This window comes from Canis aureus, chromosome 26 (assembly GCF_053574225.1).
Source record: "Canis aureus isolate CA01 chromosome 26, VMU_Caureus_v.1.0, whole genome shotgun sequence".
NCBI classification, from domain to species: domain Eukaryota; kingdom Metazoa; phylum Chordata; class Mammalia; order Carnivora; family Canidae; genus Canis; species Canis aureus.
This window is the reverse complement of record NC_135636.1, coordinates 27,664,694-27,680,459: the sequence shown is the minus strand read 5'-3', so window position 1 is coordinate 27,680,459 and position 15,766 is coordinate 27,664,694. Positions and strand designations below refer to the sequence as shown.

The 15,766-nt window shown below is 46.9% G+C and overlaps 1 protein-coding gene across 13 annotated transcripts in view; it reads right to left on the bottom strand.

Annotated features, from left to right (window-relative positions):
* The window catches only part of EFCAB8 (EF-hand calcium binding domain 8), a 75,150-nt gene that overhangs the window by 50,482 nt on the left and 8,902 nt on the right, over positions 1–15,766 (bottom strand). For 8 of the 13 annotated variants that reach the window (XM_077872716.1, XM_077872705.1, XM_077872715.1 and 5 more), the window contains exons 2-5: positions 12,515–12,566; positions 10,097–10,250; positions 2,509–2,627; positions 993–1,096 (exon numbers count right to left, since the gene is read on the bottom strand). In XM_077872716.1, coding sequence (XP_077728842.1) covers positions 993–1,096; positions 2,509–2,627; positions 10,097–10,250; positions 12,515–12,566 — 429 coding nt within the window. Of the gene's footprint in view, positions 1–943; positions 1,097–2,508; positions 2,628–9,449; positions 9,562–10,096; positions 10,251–12,514; positions 12,567–15,766 lie in introns of those variants that run through there. The other 5 variants (XM_077872709.1, XM_077872710.1, XM_077872713.1 and 2 more) reach the window with 5 other exon arrangements.

Below are 15,766 nucleotides of genomic sequence, written 5' to 3'. Positions count from 1 at the left end.
CCTGTGAGGGCTCAGCTATGTCAAGCGAAGTTTTTAGGTCAAAATGTATGGTTATAAAATCCTTCATCTTTCATATATATTGGCCTCAATTAAATATTGACCAAAATTGTTTTAGTTGCCCTTTCCTGGTTTTCATTATATCATCTCTCTGAATCTCCAGGTGCTCCAGGGCAGACTGCTTCAGGTTTACAGTCTTCCCCACAGCCTGCTCTGGGGCTGGTCCCAAGGACAGACCCAGCCACAGCCCCTCCTAACCAGGCCACAATTGCAGGCCACCAAGCATTGGATCACAGGACCTGGCTCCCTGGCCTCAGCTGCCTGCACCTGGCAGGAGGTGTGCAAACTCCCAGTGATCTCTGGGAAAGGAACTCCGGGAACAGGCCTGGGCCACTGGCCAGAATCCACTGGAGGGCTGCTTTTTCTTAGGAAGTTCAGAGGGGTGGGGGTAGACAGAACCATGCACAGAAAGGAGACTACATGAAGGTCCAGAGGGCACAGTGGAGAAGAGCCATGAGGAGGAGCAAGCAGGCAGGGAGAGGAGGAAATCAAGGCAAAGGCAGAGCCACATGCTCCAGGAGGGACCTATGGCCCACTGCAGCCTCCAGGAGCAATTTCCTGTGATGGCTTTTACTCCTTGCCATGTGAGCCATCTGCACTCTGGATGAAACCCCCAGACCCACTTAGCACCAGCAATGGGAGGAAGCAAGCAGGGGGAGCAGAATATGCTGCAGGGACAGGGAGAGTCAAACAGGGCAACCCCACCACTTTCATTTTGACCTCTCCAAACCTGTTTCCTTGTCTGTAAAGTGGGGACACGGTTACCTTAATGCTCAGGCTTGCCTACAGGGTTGAGTGGCTGAAGTGAGTGCCAGACCCCTGGTGGCCCCACAAGGAGTGACTCAGGGATTTAGGGAGGGGCACTCACTACAGAGCCTGTCCCTACCTTGTTCTTGTTTGTACACACCCCTTCAGTCCAGGGAAACACTCCTTACAGGGGAATGATCCTCATGGGAAGGTGGAAGTGCAGGCGGTACTGGCTTGTTCTCATCCTCTCCCTTCTCTGTAACTCCCGCATCACGTAATCCACGTACTCCTGCTGCCTCGGGAAGTAACACAAGACAGGAAAGTGTTGGCTGAGCCATCAGAGCACTGGGCTTTGGGAACCCATGCCTGGCTTCCAGTTCTTCCCTCATCTTTCCTAGCCTCTTCTAAGGGGCTCTCTGGTTGCTGCTTCCTGGGGCTGGCCAAAGAGAGTAGCCAAGCAACTGAGCTGTTCTGGGATCTGGGACGTGTGAAGGGCCTAGCAACAAGTACATAGCAGCACCGCCCTCCTTAACGCGTTTCTGTAATGCTAAATACGTGTCTGCATCATCTCCACATCCAGCATCTTGTTTGAATCTCTTTTTTCACCCACATTTTATGGATAATAGGACTGAGCCCATAAAAATAGAGATGAGTTGTCCCAGCTCATATAACAAGTTAACAGCAGGGAAAGACCAGAAGCCAGGCAACTACGGCAACTCTAGAATCTACTGATGCCTCATGAAGGCCAAAACAGACCACCACGTGAACCTATAAAGAAAGAGGGAGTTATTAAGATCATTGTGTAGATAGCAAAGAATTCTGGAAACACGTTTATTAAGAATAAAAAGAGTATTAAGAGAAATGAAAGAAAAAAACAAAACAGCATGTTTGCCTGAGCCGGGGGGAGGAATGACAGAGTAGTTAACACACAGGCTTCCTGAAGCAAACTCCTCAGGTCTGAAGACTAGCTCAGCTGCTAACTAGCTCTGTAACTCTGGGCAAGTTTCTTAACGTCTTCATGCCTCAGTTTCACAATCTGTCAAATTAAGGCAAATACCAACACCCACCCTGTACAATTCCTGCAAAGTTTAAGTAAAATAATACATAAAGTGCTTAGCACAGTGCTTGGCATCAAGGCTAGTTATCATTGTCAGCATTGCTATGTCAATACGTCAGACTAATTTTTTGCACTTTGCTGTATCCTTCTGTATTTCATATTTTTAAATGGTACATCTACTCATCATAGAACATATAGAATCGAGGGGGGTAATGCTCTAGAACCCTGACATTTTGGGATTGAACAGCCACAGGTCTGTCTGTTGGCTGAGTGATCAGAAACCGTCTATTATGGTGGTTGTGGCATCTTCCAGAACTGAATGGGGGCTGGTGTGCAGGAGAGCCACCTGGCAGGTGGGTGGTACCCTTGCTGCTTCCCTGTGTGCTGGGAGGCCTCAGGCAAAAGTTACTAACATTTGTCATACACCCTCCCATTCCCTAGGAGAAGAATGAGCTGCAAGTAGCCCCACTTACAGAAGTCTTAGAAAGGTTCCCTCTACCCAGCAAGCACCCCAGAATCCACAGGAGGCTTTCTGATGGCTTGACCACCTCCCCATCTTCAACCCTCCACATGTTCTACAGGTCAGCCACACCTGGATCCCTCAGGCTCCCTCCAGCTACCTGAGGCAGCAGAGGCACCCTCCTCACCCAGGTAATGGAGCCATTACAGTCTGTGTCCACCTTCAAAAACAGCGCCTCTAGCATCTCATCTGACGCATTGCTCAGAATCTTCTTTATGGCCTTAATGAAAGTCTTCATGTCCAGGGCTTCAAAAGAGAAGAAAAAACATCATCCACTCCATGGCAAATCACTGGGCCTGTCAGCAGCCACGGTGCCCTTGGATGTCTGGGTGCTGAGGGAGGACACAGAGAATGTTTGCTGTCCCTTGAATCTCCTCTATCTGTTCAGCAATCAGCCCACCTGATTCAGTGCACACCTTTCACGCCAGAGGACTGTGTGGGCCCCACAGCACTGCTGGGTGAGGGGATACTAAAAAAAGATCAGATCCCATTTCTAAGACAGGCCAGGCACTGAGACAAAGAAAATTGATGAGGGATGCCTGAATGGCTCAGTGGTTGAGCATCTGCCTTCAGATAATCCTGGGGTCCTAGGATTGAGTCCTGTATCAGGCTCCCCATGGGGAGCCTTCTTCTCCCTCTGCCTATGTCTCTACCTCTCTCTCTCTCTCTGTGTCTCTCATGAATAAATAAAATCTTAAAAAAAAAAACTGGTGAAAATTCAAAAAAGAAAGAAAAAAGAAAAAGAAAGAAAGAGAAAACTAATGATGGCAAAAAAAGAGACACAAATTAATTCAAATATACAAATAAAGAGGTGAAGTGCGTCTCTTAAAGGCAATTAAAATGCCAACTTTGGCTAGAGGCAAAGCTGGAGAGGAGAGGAAGAGAGGGTAGGGATAAAATACTCTCTCCACACTGGGTTTTGTGACTATAAGGGAATCTGTCTGCCAATGTGCCAATATCCCGTAGATTTTTTTTTAATAATCATAGTCTATAAAAAGTGCTTCTAGAGTTCCCTCCAAATATCTGGAACCCTCACCACAATCTGAAGGCAGTGCATTTTCTGGCTCCGCTCAGACCTCACCTCCCACTACCATCCCCTACATTCCTGGCTCCAGCCATAATGTCCCCACGCTGTTTCTCACACCACCAAGCATACTCCCACCTCAAGGCCTTTGCACCATCTGGGCCCCTTCACGAGGAAGCCTTCCTGAGAACTATCTAGGGAGGCCCTCTACTCCCAGCACCCAGCTCCACTGCCCCCCTCCTCAACTTTCCTCATCACTGCTCTAGCCCATGAGTTCCACGAGTACAGGATGAGCCTGTGCCCTCTGTGACTGGTTTCTTGGCACACTACACACACTTGTTCCCGAGTTTTGCTGTTGGCACTAGGATGTGGCCATGACGATATTGGGTGCTTCTCTGTGTTTATTCACACTGACCATTTAATGAGAGAGACTCATGAGAAAACTGTGGGACGCAGAGGTGAGGTCATGTGTCCAGGGTCACGGGGTGGTGCCTGAGGCTGACCCTCACAATCTGATCCTTCCATGTATGAGTTGGGTGTCAGTCAGATGGCCATCATGACACAGAGTCTTCCCTTGGGAGGGAGCCAGGAGCCAAAGAGCCTTTGTGTAGCGATGAATGAACAAATCCCTCTTGAGAGCACTACAGGGATCAACCAGCTCCTTTCTCACCCAAGAAAGGAGCTGGCTGTCTAAGAAGTCATATAGATTATTTGTCACCATGTTATTTTAATACATTTTTTATTAAGTTTACCAAACACTTTTTTGAAAATTGCAAGAGAATAGACACAAAGGTATTTTGGAAAGGAAACATACACTGTGGGGTCCAGGCAGGGCCCCTTTCCCCTCTAAAAAACAACTCTCACCCACCTCTAGCCAGATGGTTAATTAACCACTCAAAGTGATATATCACTTCCTTGAGGGGGGAGGGGGGATCACAAGCAGGATCAGGCAGGAGGACACTTTCTTGGGGGGGCAGGAAATGTTTTATAACTTGATCTGGTAGTTACATGAATGTATGCATGTGATTCCTTGAGCTGGGCCCCAATACCCATGCATTTTATGGGAGGTAAATTATGCCTCACTGTAAAAGTGCCTATTTTACTTCTAAATTACACTCCAAGTGAACTTTCTAACCGCTTTTTCCTGCGCCTCTGAGCTTAGCCAGCTCTCTCACCTTTTTTTTTTTTTTTTTTTTAAGAGAGAGAGAACACAGGTCAGCAGGAGAGGGGAGTGTACAGAGGGAGAGGGAGAGATTCTTAGGCAGGCTCCACACCTAGTGTGGATCTTGATGTGGGACTCAATCTCATAACGCTTGATTGCCAGCCCTTCCAGCTCAGATGGTAAGAGGGGTGTTCTGACAGCCAACTCTCCCCTGCCTGGGTGGTCCTGGGCCCTTTCTTTCCTTGAGGGATGAAGGTCCATCCTCACTCCTGCCTTTCTTTCTTCTGCCTGCCCCACTGGCACGTTCCCTTCAGCACCCAGCATTGGACGCACCTCCACCCACCATTCCCTTACTTGTGCCCACCCACTCTCCTCAGCCACCAGAGACATCAGACCACATCTCATGGTGCCCTTCCTTGTCCTTGGGGTCTCCTGCCTTCAAGCAGTGACCCCACAGGTCACTCCGGTCTCCTCCAGGCTCCACTGTCTACCCTGCCCTGTCATTTGGCATTTGCCTCAGCTCTCCTCATCATGGTCCCCTTGCTTTTCTGACTCTCTGCTTGAGTGACCTCACCTCTTCACCTATCTCTGCATCTCAGGAGAGAATACCTCTCCTGTGTCTCTGACTGTTCCCAAGTGTTCCCATTCCCCTGGCTCCTTCAACTCAGCATGTTTAAAATCTGGTTTAGGGCAGCCCGGTGGCTCAGCGGTTTAGTGCCGCCTTTGGCCCAGAGCCTGATCCTGGAGACCACGTCAGGCTCCTTGCATGGAGCCTGCTTCTCCCTCTGCTTGTGTTTACCTCCCCCTCTGTGTATGTGTGTGTGTGTGTGTGTGTGTGTGTGTGTGTGTGTGTGTGTCTCATGAATAAATAAAATCTTAAAAATAATACTAAATAAAATAAAATCCGGTTTATTATCTTTATTCCAATACATGCTGGCCTTTCCTGTGTTCACCATCTCTGCTAATAGCATCACCTCCAGCCAGTCATCCAGGCTGAAGACCTGAAGGGGGTTTCCAATGCCCTCCCTCCTGAATCCTCACAAGAACCCTGTGGTCCTAGAGGATGGGTACTGTCATTCTCCCCATCTTACAGATAAGGACAGAGAGGCACAGAGAGGCTTCGTGGTTTGCCCAAGAACACACAATGGCACCAGGAGGATTTGAAACCAGAAGGCTTCCTTCATCTCCGTTATACTGTTCACCAACCTCTGTAGGGTGACTGGTCATGGGAGGAGCCAATCCCCTCCTGGCCAAAACACTTCCCTTTCTTTAGCAGCTCTAGATGTGTCACCTCCCTGTCAGCCCCACTGCTGGGTCTCAGGGCACCCCCTGACCCGAGTGCACCCCATCCTCTGTGGTCACCTCCCCACCAGCCTTGCCCCAGGACACCCCTTGCTCCCCCAACGCAGCAAGGCCCAGTATACCTCTCCTCTGCCATCCCCTGTTAAGAACTGCCCTCCCCCTTCTGGGAAACTCCCACTTTACCTTTCTCTTTCTTTGTAACACCAAGAGGTAGGATTATGGACTATTTATCTCTATTTTTTTAAAAGACTTTTAAGTATGTTTTTTTAAGATTTTATTTATTCATGAGAGACATAGAAAGAGAGGCAGAGACAGAGGGAGAAGCAGGCTCCCTGTGGGGAGCCCGATGCAGGACTCGATCCCATGACCCCCAGATCATGACCTGAGCCAAATGCAGTTGCTCAACCACTGAGACACCCAGGCATCCCCAAAGACTTGTAAGTATTTTTTAAATAAATGCAATATTTAAAATATTTATGAAGAAAATGTTTCCTAGCCTCCCCTCTGCCATTTAGGGGTAGGAGTATGTGTGTGCCCTACAGTGCTTGCCTTCCTAGAGCACAGGCTTGATCAAGCATGAGCACTGCATGGTCATGCCCCCGGCTCACCCAGAAAGGGCCTTCTTTAATTTACTTTGCATCTGAAGTGCTACACTTGGTGTGGGGTGCCCACAGAAGTACAGTTTCCATGTCGGGACACCTGATCACTGCATTTGGGCCTGTTGTTAGTGTCTGGCCCTTCCTGTGTAAAGTCACACGGAAAGCCACAGGGCTTCATAACAACTGAATCAAATCTGACAGAGGGCTTGGTAACACATGAAACTCTGTACCAATACTGATTCTTACCATGCCCAGCAGCGCCGGATGAAATGTCAGTTGGCAAAAGTAGGGGCACACTTGGTATGTGAGCCCCTCATGTCGCCTCAGGAGTATCTGCATAGAAGGTCAGTGCTACAATGGCTTGCAGGCTTGAGGCTACAGGGCCTCCAGCTCAGTGGCTCTCTCTTGATCCCCACCCCAGTCCTCCACAAGCTCCCACACACAGGCCCCAGAGGTGGGGACTAGGGCACATGGACACTTTTAAGTCCTCACAGGAGATGCATGGGCACTCCCCTTTAAGAACCAGAGACCCATCCCTTCAAAAAAAAAAAAAAACACAGACCCAGGGGCACCTGGGTGACATAGTCAATTGTGCATCCAACTCTTGCTTTCAGCTTAAGGCATGACCTCAGGTTGGGAGGTGGAGCCCTGCATCCAGCTCCACACTCAGCACAGAGTCTGCTTAGTACTCTTTCCTCCTGTGCCTCTGCCTAGGAAAGGAAAGGAAAAAGGAAGGGAAAAAGGGAAAGGGAAGGGGGAAAGGGAAGGGAGGAAGGAAGGAGGGGAGGAAAGGAGGAAGGGAGGAAGGGAGGAAGGGAGGAAGGGAGGAAGGGAGGAAGGGAGGAAGGGAGGAAGGGAGGAAGGAAGGAAGGAAGGAAGGAAGGAAGGAAGGAAGGAAGGAAGGAAAGAAGGAAGGAAGGGTCAACCCTCAGGGCACCTGGCTGGCTCAGCTGGTGGAGCATGCAACGCTTGATCTCAGGGTTGTGAGTTAGAGCCCCACTTTAGGTGTGGAGATTACTTAAAAATAAAATCTAAAAAAACCAAACCCAACAACATGGACCTTCCTCAAATAAACAAATAATAATAATAATAATAATAATAATAATAATAATAAAACAACTAAGGCCCTGAAAGAGAACTTGTAGAACAGAGAGGAGAACTCTGGTATCTCCCCTCTTCCCTCTGAGACAGGCACTGATGAGGAGTCAGGTCAAGGTTCCCAAGAAATGCTATAGAGCCCATGTTTGTGATCCACTTCTTTTTTAAAAAGACTGATTGATTTGAGAGAGAAAGAAAGAGAAAGAGTATAAGCAGGAGGAGCAGACAGAGAGGGAGTATCTCAAGCAGAGTCCTCACTGAGTGTGGAACCCAATGCAGAGCTCAATCCCACAACCCTGAGATCAACAACCTGAAAACCACGAGCTAGATGCTTAACCGACTGAGCCACCCAGATACCCCCATGATCCACATCTTCAAAAGATTTTTGAAAAAGTACCAATGTACCAAAAATACATAGTAAATTTTCCTTTCCTCCATTTAAAATCTGGCTTGTTGTTTGTTTGTTTTAACGAGGAAGCTCTTTTTATATTGATCTGAAAAGGTTTCAGGACAAATTAGGTAAAAAATCAAAAGGGGAAACTTGATAAAAATTATTTTTCTTAAAAGCAGGAGTAGACAATTGTGGGGATCCATTCTAAACGTATACAGACATCGAATCAGCATGGTTACACATTTACTTGTCAACTATAGCTCAATAAAGCTGAGGAAAAGAAAGCAAGGCACAGAACAGTGCAGATGGCAGGCTGCCACTGCATACAAAAGGGAAGTGACCACATGTGTGTCTGTGTTTCTCCAGATCACAGATGACTAAAAGCAGTAAGTAACCACTTGAAGAAATGGAACTGGGCAGCTAGGGTTGGGCTGAAGGAGACATTTGCTCTATCAAAAAAGTATCATGGGAAAAGTACCTTTTGACTTTTGAACTGCCTGAATACACTGCCTACTCAAAACTTAAACACAATAAAAATTGTGGCCACAACTGGTACATCTGGGGTCCTCCAAGACTCCCAGGTGTCAAACACCAATACCAAATAACTTTAGTTAGGAGCCATCTGATCTTCAGACACACACCATCCCTTCTTGCCCTCACTTTGTTCATCTGTGAACTGAGGATTTGTTATCCTTTCCAGCCCACATCACAGTATGGTTGTAAAATTCAAATTAATGTGACAAGGAGCTATGCCCCAGAGCTGGTACTCAGTCTGCTGGATATAAACAAAGATGCCTTTAAGTATTCCTATTATTTGGCTTTATGTGTACCATCCCCAAGAAAAAAATTAAGCTCTAAAAGACAGAAAAAGTTTGATGTACAAAGGATATTCATCATCATGTTATTTAAAGCAGTAAAACCTGGATTCCTGGGTGGCTCAGCGGTTGAGCGTCTGTCTTCGGCTCAGGGCGTGATCCTGGAGTTCTGGGATAGAGTCCCAGTCAGGCTCCCTGCATGAAGCCTGCTTCTCCCTCTGCCTATGTCTCTGCCTCTCTCTTTCTATGTGATAGATAGATAGATAGATAGATAGATAGATAGATAGATAGATAGACAGACAAAATCTTTTAAAAAAATAAACGCAGTAAAACCTAAATATCCAACTATAGGGGAATGGCTCAGTCCCCAAGTAGAATACTTGCATTCATTAGTAATGATGGTTTGGAAGATAACACAGCAATATGTAAAAGCCCTTAAGGTATTATACATTAAGAAGAGAAGGATCTGAAGTTACCTGTGTAAGGCAATTACAAACATGTGAAAACACACAGCCACCTGTGGCAGACATACTTAAGGTGGTGTCCGCCTCCTGCTGTTCATGCCCTCCTGTGATCCCCTCCTCCTGACTGGAGAACCCGTGACTCGCTTCTAACCAAGAGAATATGGCAAAGGTGACAGGATGAATGGGGTTACGTGTACATAACTACATACTTACAAAATTGTAGCACACATCTTGCTGGAGCTGCTATCTCATGGCTACTCTGAGCCTTGAAATCCACCATGTTGGTGAGTCCCATGTGGCCAGGAACAGTGGGCAGCTGTAGGAGCTGAAAGCAGTCACCAGCCAAAGGCCAGGAAGAAACAGAAGCCTCAGTCCTGCAGCTGCAAAGAACTGAATCTTGCCGACAACCTGAGTGGACTTGGGAGCAATCCTTTCCCTGGCAAGCCGCAGATGATACCACAGACTCAGCCTAGTGAGACCCTTAAGCAGAGGAACCAGCTAAACCTTGCCCAGATGCCTGGCCCACCGAAACTATGAGATAATCAATGTGTGGTTTAAGCCACTAAGTGTACAATAATATTGTCACACAGCAATAGATAACCATACATATGAAGTTGTTTGGAAGAAAATATACCGAAATGCTAACAGTGGTTACATCTGGGTGCTTAGATTAGGGGTATTGTTTCTCTAGATATGAAATAGCTTCTGATATGCTTACAATATACATAATGACAGAAAGTCTTAAAATTTTAAAGACACCGGATGAAAAACTGGTTGCCAAATCTGAACCCTCCACACACCCAGGTTTTGGTTCCTACCCTGTGCCAAAACCAGAAACTAAGCCTGCAAGGCAGCTTTACCTCCAGTCGAGTCAACATCATCCTCAAACATTTTCTCCATCTTGACCATGTGTAGCTGGGTAAACAGTTGAGACTCATGATGGCTAAGAGTGACAGTTGATGCTGGGGAGCTAAGAACCTCCTCATTCTTCTGGAATCCACCTGGGGTGGATGCCTGAAACAAAGAAGACTTCAAAAACTGGGGAGGGAGAGGGTTGATTTCCTGAGCTAAACACTTCTAAGCACATCTTATTGAAATAAAGACTCTTTGGGGGAGGACAGGGTATGCAGGGTTACAGTGAGGCAAACAAATAAATCTTAACCACTTTTAGACCTAGGAAGACCAAGAAAGCTCTCCTGACTTTGGGGAGCTACTGTTCCCCTTTTGCAGATGCCATGACTGAGGCTCAGCGAGATTAGCAGACACAGCCAAGGTCTCATCTCACACAGACCAGGACTCCAATTTATAAGGTGCTTCCATTTATAACTATATTGTTTCAGTCTTCAGCGCTGATAATTCAAGACCCTAAGGAATCCAGCTCCATCTTCTCCAGCCAGTTTGATTTAGCCAGGAGCATCCCAGACCCCTACCTAAGTCAGGGTCAGATCAGATCATCTGCACACATATCAAAGCTCCTGACAGGGACATTCCGCTTCCTCTTCCCACTTGTCTCCCTACACCCCCCACATAGCCTATCCCAACCTCAACAATGAATGCCTCCTCTCAGTAGCCCTACGTACACTTAGCACAATGCTTCTTCAGGTCACCAAAAGCTCAGGTCATCAAAAGCTGCTTTCCTCTAAAGGACCATGGGATAACCATTGAGTGTTTGTTGCTCACTGAAATGCGCTGCACTGAGTCTCAGGCATTCAAAAAGACTAGTTCAAAAAGCCAAAACCAAGGCGGAAGTTGGGTGGCTCACTCTCCCCACTCCAACCCCACTAAATGAGCAAACGTGCTCATCCTCATGTGAGTGAATTCTATTCATTCTCTTATGGTCTGCACACATTTGTTGAGTGCCACAGACTGTGGATACACGAGTGAATATAGTGAAGACTGGCCTTCCCGGAGCCCAGTATATGAGCTAGTCTGTACTCCTGCAGCCACGCAGGCCCCAGGTTAGACATCTCAGTACCATCTTTGGCTCTTCCCTTCTCCTATGCATTCTTACTGTCCCTCCTGCTGATTCTTACTGTGATACTTCTCCTACACATAAGCCGTGCTCCCCTACATTCCTGGTCCACCGCAAACACTGGCCTTGTGCTGGAACAAGTACAAGGATGTTCCCAAACTGGGACTAGAGTTTGGCCTTCTTTTCCACTCTACCTCCCCACATTGAGATCAATCACCCTCTGGGAGGCAAATCTGATTATATCTTTACCCCACCTCTGACACTTTTCAGGCAACTACCGCCACACCCTACTCTTGAGTGTAGCATTCAAAACCCTTTGCATCGTAACCCTGATCTTTCTAGTTTCACTGCACACACCATGGTCTGGGCACACCAAATGCTCTCCACCCTCCCCAAACACAGCAAGCATTCCACTCTTACTCACATGTTCCCTCTATGCAATGCAGACCACTTCCCCTTGATGTGAACTCCTACCCACTCTTCAAAGCCTGGCTCAAATGACACTTCCTTTAAGGAGTTTTTCCATAACTTTCAGGGGACCATCATCCTTGCCAACTCCATGCTCCTAAACTCTGTTCACATCTGCCATACATGCATGAATGTCAGTCTGTACGTGTAGACAGAACAGTGTGATGGGAAACACATGGCTGTAAAGAGTTCTGGGTTAGAATTCTGCCTGGCTCCCTACTTCCAAGCTAATTTACCTTGGGCATATCATATCACTTCTCTGAGCCGCGTTTCTCATCTGCAAAACAGAGACCCGTAGTGCCCACCTTGCAGAGTTGCAGTGGTATCTAAATGACCCCCAAATATACTGGCAGGCTCCACAGGCTGTAGTTACACACTAAATGATGGCTCTTGTGTTTACTCTGGTCTCCTAGTAAGCTCTTTGAAGGCAAGGGCATTATTTAATTTATCTTAATTTAATCTTAATTTGTATTAATAATCCCTCTATTCCCAGCCTCAAGCATACAACAAACACTAAATACTTATCTCAGGCATGATGGTAATTTGTACAGCCTATCCCACCACTGCCACAACTTAGCTGGACAAAATTAAGGATAGTCCCTATAGAGACTGCAAATTGGTAGCCTCAGATTTGTTGTACCTGGCCAATATACTGCTTTAAAAGGGAAAACCTGCCTGCTGCCATGCACAGGTAAGTTACCTACGTGGCCTTGTGAATATCTGAGTTTGTTACCCTGGCGCAGAGACTGATAACTGATAAGACTTTTGAGCTGATGAGCGACATCTGGGCAGCTCTGGAACGCCCCTCCCCTTCACCAACCTCTAATGGTTTTCTTACCTCTTGAGACTGAGGGCTCTCTCTTAAGTCCTCAGAAGATGATGGTTTTGACCTAGAATAGGGAATCATGATCACTTTACTCCAACCTTCTACGAACATATGAGAGGCTGAGCTAGCTAGGTCCCTCCCAAGAGGGTGGAAAAGAAGTCAGGGTCGGGTAGGGGGGTGCTGCCTTGACCCACAGATACCCCCAGCACGCATTTGACAAGCAACCCTTTTCCCCTAGGAGCTCCTCCCCAGGAAGGTTTCCCAAGCCAGTCCCTGTGAGCCTTCATTTCCCTGATGAGGAGGAGTTGTCCTACTGAAGCCCTGAGGCCTCTCAAGTGAATGTCAGAGGCTTCCTAAAGCAGGCCACACTTTGTACAAAATTCGAAGGGGCTTAGGAGGCCATGCAGTTAGAAGATCTACTACAGTTCACATATCGGGCAGGCACATGTCCACGGAGTCAGACACAAAGTCCAGAGGTGGGGAAGGCTGGCCCCACTTGGCACTGTATACACCCCCAACCTGCCCTCCAGTGTGCCTGGAGGGAGGACAGAACCCTCCTCACTGCAATATGGCATCACATGAGAGTATGGGACAGGTCTGGCCCACGGAGGCCTCCTCTGAGGTTAGAAAGGGCGGATTTCTGCTGGGTCAGTGGCTCCTCCATGTAAGATGGAAGCTAGCACTTTGTTAGGATTACTGGAGTGTCAAACTGCCTAGCCAGCAAGAATCCAAAGAGCACTTTAGGATGGCAGGGGAATGACCAGGATAGAGTCAAGCCCCAACAGGCTCAGTTCATCAGCCAATGAACCCGCTTGGCTTGACAAAGGGCTCCTAGAGGTGCGTGGAGGAGAGGAATAGTGGGAGAGAAGAGATGAAAGAAAAATGGAAGCAAAATGTACAATCTCAGGGCGCCTGGGTGGCTCAGTAGTTTGAACATCTGCCTTCAGCTTGGATCACGATCCCAGGATGCTGAGATGGAGCCCCGTGTCAGGATCCCTGCTCAGCAAGGAGTCTGCTTCTCCCTCTCCCTCCATCATTCTCCCTGCTTGTACTCTGTGTGTGTCAAATGAATAAATAAAATCTTAAAAAAAAAAAAGAAATGTAGAATCTCCAGTATTTCGCCAGGGAGTCTGAGCAGGATGAAGGGCAATTATGGAAATTCATCGCATAAGTGGAGGGAAGATTGAAGACTGGCCAACAGTGTCCCAACCTAAGTTGTCTTGGCAACTGCTCAGATATAAAAAGCAAAGGAGAGAAAAGAGCCAAAGGAAAGGAGATTTGAAATTCAAGAACCAGGGTAACTAGGGGAAATGCCAAGAACATTTCCAGGAAAGGCAGCAAGTAGAGAAAGTGGCTTCATGCATGTGATGCTGGGCTGTCCAATGAAAAAGGAGAAACAAATACCAGGAAATATGGGGGTCTGAAACTGACAATTGGCTACATTTAGGGAATAGAAAGAGGGGAAACACACAAAAGACAGGAGGAAGAGATGCCTCAGAGTGGACCAAGATGGTAAGAAAAAGACAAGGTCCCTAAACATGGCCATTAAAGGTCACAGAGGAAAAAGGCTGCAGGAATGGACTGACAGGTCTGCTTGTTAAGAATATTATGTATGTATATGTTGGCACAGACATAGAAAGATGTCTGGAAAAATGCACTCCAAATTTAATGGTGGATATCTCGAGTAGGTGAGATTATGGGGGATTTTTATAGTCTAAATTATGCATTTCTCCAATTTTTTAAAAGATATTTATTTATTTTGTGTATTTTAGATGGAGAGAGAGAGAGAGAGAGAAAGAGGGAGAGGCAGACCCCTGCTATGCAAGGAGCCTGATGCAGGGCTCAATCCCCAAACCCTGGGATCATGACCTGAGCCAAAGGCACTTAACTGACTGAGCCACCCAAGTGCCCTACATTGCTATTTTTTTCTTTTTTTTTACTTATTTATTCATGAGAGACACAGAGGGGGAGAGAGAGAGAGAGAGGCAGAGACACAAGCAGAGGGATAAGCAGGCCTCACGCAGGTAGCCTGACGTGGGACTCGATCCCAGGTCTCCAGAATCACACCCTGGGCTGAAGGCGGCGCTAAACCACTGAGCCTGGGCTGCCCCGTTGCTCCGTTTTTAATTAAGAAAACACTCATGGCAATCCTTAGGATTTATTTTGGTGGAGTAGATCAAGTGGTGGTTAGCGATTTACATCACTCTTCTGTGAAAGACCACTGGGCAGGAGTGGTTGCTGCAGCATCATTCATAGCAGAAAAAAAAATAAGGTAAATGGCTATGGAAGAGGAATGGATGAGTGCATCAATACACCTACACTCAGAACATCCCCCCAAGCACCCAAAAGGATGAATCTTGCCTTTAGCAGATGACTAGCAGGGATTTCCATAAGGTACTAATAAATATTAATAAGACGCAAAAAAGAGTGCACAGTATGATAACAATTTTTATGAACAAATGACAGATAGGTATGTATTTACACACACAAGAACATGTGTGAATGTATACACACATACATACACATAATTGTAAACAGGACTACATTTAACGATTATGGGGCTGAGAATAATAAAAAAAAAAGAGAGAGAGAATATAGGTCCACACAGCAAGTCTTTTTAAGTACTTAGAAATCAATATACTATTAAATAAAACACAATCTATTCTGCTACCTTGACAAATACATTCCATAACAACCTGGAAAACCAAGTTCAGATTTAGAATTCCTTAACTTCTCAGCTAAGTGCCAGAATTTGACAGTGCGGAAAGAGCCAGCCCCCAAGTCCTCTGCCCGCCCAGCACACCTGACTCACCCTGGTTAAGTGGCTTGTGGCTGGTGGCAAGTCAACAAGACACCTTACCTCCACTGTTCCATGGCCACCTCAAACCTAGTGGGCTGCCCTCAAAAATGATGCACTGGGCAACAGGCCACAGAGAATCAGATTCAAAGCACTTTGGGCAGGAGAACTCCAGGATTTAGAGCTGTGGGAGCTAGGAGAAGAGGGGGCTCTAAGGGCTATTAGTAGGACCACTGGTGAAATATGAACATGGACTCTATATTCTTTTTTTTTTTAAAGATTTATTTATTTATTTATTTATTTATTTATTTATGATAGTCACACAGAGAGAGAGAGGCAGAGACACAGGCAGAGGGAGAAGCAGGCTCCATGCACTGGGAGCCCGATGTGGGACTCGATCCCGGGTCTCCAGGATCGCGCCCTGGGCCAAAGGCAGGCGCCAAACCGCTGCGCCACCCAGGGATCCC